The 5732-nt window shown below is 33.9% G+C and overlaps 1 protein-coding gene across 1 annotated transcript; it reads right to left on the bottom strand.

Moving 5' to 3' along the window:
• Positions 1–579: 579 nt before the first annotated feature.
• Positions 580–4754, bottom strand: LOC107866417 (wall-associated receptor kinase 5-like). The gene is made up of 3 exons (XM_016712489.2): positions 3756–4754; positions 3211–3381; positions 580–1942 (listed from the first exon to the last, which is right to left on the bottom strand). The coding sequence occupies exons 1-3, from the start codon at positions 4651–4653 to the stop codon at positions 747–749; spliced, it is 2265 nt and encodes a 754-aa protein (XP_016567975.2). The 5' UTR covers positions 4654–4754; the 3' UTR covers positions 580–746.
• Between the last annotated feature and the right edge of the window lie 978 nt (positions 4755–5732).

Below are 5732 nucleotides of genomic sequence, written 5' to 3'. Positions count from 1 at the left end.
TGCTGGTGTTGTATTAATGGATGATTTTTTGTTGATATAAGAAGGACATTTTATAAAAATAAAGTAGCTTAAAAAATTGCTCAGATATCTGTGAGTGAGGATTATTTAGGTTGTGTTATAAAAGTTGTGAATAAATATATTGATGATAGATGTGAAATTTTATCTACTGAATTTCAATTAATTGAATCTGTCGCCGAAGATATTATACCCTCAATAAACCATTTTACATTTCTAATCTGTTTTGTCGCGTCTACTCGGCAACCATCTCTAGTTGTTAGTGAAGGACTTGATTCTTTTACTATGTGCCTAGATTTTCTGCAATCCAATTCCTCTAATAGACCTACTAAGGACCTATTTTTTCTTTAGTGATTGTCAATTATAAACACTATCAATTTTTTTCTGAGACTTGCTAAAAGTTTAATATTTCTATTAATATTTGTCAATCATTAAAATTAATTTTAGCTATACAAATTTTATTTTTACTTTAACGACCTTGCACCAAAAATACATGCAAAACTTATGACTTAACCAACAAAATAATTTAAAAGAAACTGTTCAGGTGTAAGAAATACATCAAAATATGCTAACTATTACCAAGATTCAAAATAAGTACACTTGACATAACAAATATTGAAAAATAACAGAATGCTACAAAATCAAACATTAGTTCCTATTTTTAACATGCCCAAGAGGAAAAGATATTCATGCTGAAGTTCATATTTCGGAGCTAAAAGATGCATAATCGATCACCTTGCTCCAGGAAGTGTTAAATTTATGTGGTTCGCTATACTATCAATATTGATACTGTGTTCACTATATTTGTATCCAAGTTCCAATGATTCAGTACCCTGCAGTAAGGATTCTACTTCCTCTGAATTTTGATCAGTTTGAGCCCAGGACTGCTTCAATCTCAATTCAGCTTCTAGTTCTGCTGCAACTTCCTTCATTGTAGGTCTAGCATCCCCTTTTACATGTAAGCACCTTTGTGCAAGCTTAGCAACATTTTTCAACTGCACTCTGTTTCTTTCATCACACACTATATTATCGTCTAGAATATCGAACAAATTATCCTTCTCCACTGAAGATATGAAATATTGAGCAAGACTTCTCTCCTTTTCCGGTCTTTCAAAACATAGAGCCTTTCTTCCTGTTAGAAGCTCTACAAGCACTACTCCAAAACTATATACATCACTTTTTTCAGTGAGTTGATTCGTTTGCAAGTATTCAGGATCTAGATATCCCAGAGTTCCTTGAACCAATGTAGATATCTCTGTTTGATCAGCAGGAACCAACCTGGATGCTCCAAAATCAGACACTTTGGCTGTGTAGCTTTTGTCCATAAGAATGTTGACAGACTTGATATCTCTATGGATGATTGGGGGGTAAGCGGCTGAGTGCAAGTAGGAAAGTACTCCAGCTGTTTCAGCAGCAACTCTCAGACGAATGTCCAAAGAAAAAGTAGAGGCCTTAACTTTATCATGTAATTGTTCAGAAAGTGTTCCATTGTTGATAAATTCATATACCAATAGTGGAACTTCCGTCTCAAGGCAACAACCTAAGAGCTTAACCACATTTCTATGGTTTATTTGGGAGAGGACAATGACTTCATTTATGAATTGCTCAATTTGGTTTCGATCAATTACCTTAGATTTCTTGATGGCAACAATGCGATTATCTTTCAGATATCCTTTGTACACAGTTCCAAAACCTCCTTGACCAACAACTCTATCTTTGTCAAAGTCATTAGTTGCCATTTCTAGCTCTTCTGCTGTGAAAATCTTTATTCTATTCCCCTCTTCCCCCGTGAGTCGTTGCTGTAGAACTAATCCACCATTTTCTTTGAAAAACTTCTTCTTCATCATTAAAATCTTTTTCCTTTGGAATCCAGTGTATGCCCAGCTACAAATTATAATTACCAGCAACGCAACTCCAACTGTAACAGCTGTAATATAAAATTGCTCAGAATGAAAAATATATACACGTATCTGCCCACCATGAAGACTCTTTGGTGAAAACAAAAATGTTACTTAGCTGTTATATACTGGTATATGAAGAAAATACCTACTGAAGTCACTATAACTAATTGACTCGTCTGATTGACGTAGTAATTCTTTTAAAATGTTAGTGTAAGTTTAAAACTACGTATGCAAAATAACCAATTTGTCTGTGAATGTAAAAAAAGCAAAGTATATTATTCTGTAGCTTTTGTTGCCGGTGGACAGCAATGAACAATGTCACCTGTCTGGCTAATAATTGTGTTGGCAAACGTCGGGCCAATAACATGCATGAAGAATAATCATGTTGAAAATGATTGGAAAAATATCACTCTGCAAGGGAATATGACACAAAAGCAAGAAACTCTACTTTAAAATTTTGAGATAAGAATTTGAAAGTCACAAAATGCATCAACAACTGAGAGTTGAAGATAAGTGCTTCCACAATTCCAAGTTGATGACAAGTATATCAACAATCCGGAGTTGGTGACAAGTGTGTCAACAGTTGTGAAGATTTATTAGTTCTGCATAAGTTATTTTTTCTTCGTATCGATATAAGAGCTTCTACGATTTTAGTAGAGAAGCTAGCAGAGAATTACTCAGTTTATGAATAAAAGGTTTCTTTGAAATTAAAACAAACAAAAAGCATATGTTGCTGTATTACTATGTTTTATATGCGACCCATACATCTAAAGTCTAAGTTGTTAGAGAGAGTACACTTATATTAACTCTTTTATGTTCTCATCATGCCGTTTCACATGATGGTTTAATCCCCTTTTTTAAGGGACAAGAACATGAAATCTTTTTTGATAATGATTGATGATGAGACTTGGTCCGAAGAGCTTTGTTTGCTCCGACACCATGTTAAAGTGTGATCATCTCATGTAAAGCAAGAGTACGCTTTTATTTACTTATTTACACTACATGACTTCCAACTTATGCTAACGTGCTTTATATCACTACAAGAAAAAAATACTAGTAATATTTATGACTGAAGAAGCTGTCACTAATTTGAGCATCAGTAGAAATAAAAGCCGTCACAAATTTCATTACCGTTGATGAATTGCATCATAAAATTCGTGTCGCAAATAAGTCAAAAGATATTCTCATCACAAATATGTGTCTTTCTTTTTTCGTTTAGTTGTGTTGTGCAAGAAATAATGAAACATGTAACCTCTAATTGGCTGCTGAATTTGAAAGATGTTAAGAAAGCTACCTGTAACAACATTATTATGAATTTTTCTCTGAGGATTGTCACGATGGCATTCAGTACCATCACCGGTGAAATCTGGAGGGCAGGTGCATGTATAGTTCCCTTCTGTATTCGTGCAAATCGCATCTTTGGCACACCTATAATCTTCTTTCCGATCTATACATTCGTCCGTATCTGCATCCTCAAAAGTATCAAACGTCAAATATTCATTTACTAAAAAAGGATTTTCATTTTGAAAATTCAGCTTCACTAAGAAAAAGACACAAAAGGTAGGGGGGTGGGCGGTGGGGTGGGGGGTTTAAATTAGAGCTTGTGATTTAGGTGTTAAAAAAAGTTCAAAAATAATCTAATATAGAGAAAATGAATTTTGATGGAATCCCGTTTTAGTTTAAAAAGATTGAAGCACGTAGAAAAAGCCCACACAACCATAACATACCAATTTAGAAATTTAGTTAAGAGATTGACAAACACGCAATATATATGTACATACCTTCGCAAGCATCTTCCAAATTTAGTTAAGGATTGACAAAGACGCAACATGTACATACCTTGGCAACCATCTTCCAAATATGGATTTCCATCATATCCTTGCATGCAGGAACAACGATATCCAATTGAATTATCATGACAATCACTGTTGTTGCTCTTACATGCATATGCAGTGGAGTTTCTCTTAGCCACTTCACATGTTTCTTTACCAATTGACCAATCTAGCACAATAGGAAGCTTTTTCTTGTTGTGCAACCTGCTGAGGTAATTCTTTGAAAAGTTAAAAGTAGCTTCTTCGACTACAAAAGCATAGCTGCAACTAGTGTTGTTATCTGTCACATAAGTATAATTGTTGTAGCTACTTAGTGTTATGTTGGCACTCCATGCTCCCTCGGGGATGGATGTCTTGCAACAACCAACACCAGAACATAAGTTATTATCACCATCATCCATACTATTGCACATGGACATGCATCCTGTTACGTAGGACTCGCTGATGTTAGAATTATGCCTTCTATAATGACCCCGAACAATGGCATATGTGTCACAGCCAACTGCGATGAACTTATTGGCGGTGTAGTTTACACTTAGCAGTGATGATAATGTTAACCATGGGCTGTTACTGTTCGTTCTTATCCCATCACGATAACAATCTCTGGAAAATAATCGTAAGACGCTAAGTTGGCCGGTAAGAGATATTTTTGTTATTTCAATGGTGCTGTTTCCTAAGAAAAGCTTTGGAGCTGGTTGAAAGGAGTAATTACAAGTGACAAGGAACTGCCTGTGTAGAGAACAATCTTGGGTCATCCCAAAAGGGAAAGGGACGCTGATATTGCCACAACTTTCACTGCATCCAGCTTTGACTACCATATTCACAGTGGCACCAAAACATAGAGAAAAGAAAATCATCAGATTAACTACTACCACCACCATCATCATCACATAATTAGGAGCCATGATCTGTTTGTGTTTTTTGTGATTTTCGGTTGCCAGTCCATTAATTAATGATCCTTTTATAGGTTAGCTTAAAAGTTTTGAAGGACCAATTCATTGATATTTAAGACGATGTGTACTACGTTATAACTTTAATGCGGACCATGTCAAGGAGACAGTCAACACTACAGAGACTTAATCTTTTGGTTGGTAGAGAGTTTTTTTTTTTTTTCCAGAAAATTAAATAGTCAGTCAATGACTGCTGCTTTTCCGCTTAAAGGAAGGTGCGAATGCAATTGCATGTATCATTTACATGCCTTGCATTTGTTGGAATATATAGAGTACACGGTTTAATCAAGAAAAGTTCAAACAGTACTAGTGCAATACTGTACCTTGACCTCAAACATAGTTACATTTTACTAGACCTAACGCTTAAACATTGTTTAATTTTGACTTTTCTTTTCTAGGTTTGGTATGATGTACCTCTTCAATAAGTTTTACCCTTTAAATATCGATTTCATAGTGAACAAAATAAGAGTAGCAGTTTGTCTAAAATCTTTTAATATTATGGACTTTGAAACCAACTAGTATTTTAGTTATTAAATATTTCTTATTTGAACTATGTCACGATGTTTTAAGATTTAAAACTTCAAATTCATTAAACTTTTGTCTTGTATAAATATTTCTTTGTATATGATTTATAGTATAATTATAACAGCTAATCTTAATTGTTCAATTGATTGGCTACCTCAACCTACACATTTTTTTGTGAGGGTTTGATTCCCCAACATGTGATTCCTTCCCCATTTTCCCTATCCCCAATTTTTTTTCAAAAAAAACAACAACAAAATAAGTATAATTAATAGTACTAATATATATTAGAAAATTATTTTAAGATAAAAATTATAGTTTTAACTACTTGTCAAGAAAAAATATTTCAAGCTCGGTAATAACATTAGTTGATCAATTCCGGTAGGTATATATTCAAATTGACATAGCAAATGTGGGAGTTGGTATCTTGGAATATTTAACTCAAAGCTAAGAAAAAAAAAAACTTAGGAAAATTAAATTTAAGCTAATTATTTTTTTAATAATTAATTTTA

Source organism: Capsicum annuum, chromosome 3 (assembly GCF_002878395.1).
Source record: "Capsicum annuum cultivar UCD-10X-F1 chromosome 3, UCD10Xv1.1, whole genome shotgun sequence".
Classification (NCBI taxonomy): Eukaryota; Viridiplantae; Streptophyta; class Magnoliopsida; order Solanales; family Solanaceae; genus Capsicum; species Capsicum annuum.
The sequence above is the reverse complement of the archived record's forward strand: the minus strand, read 5'-3'. Positions and strand labels throughout refer to the sequence as shown.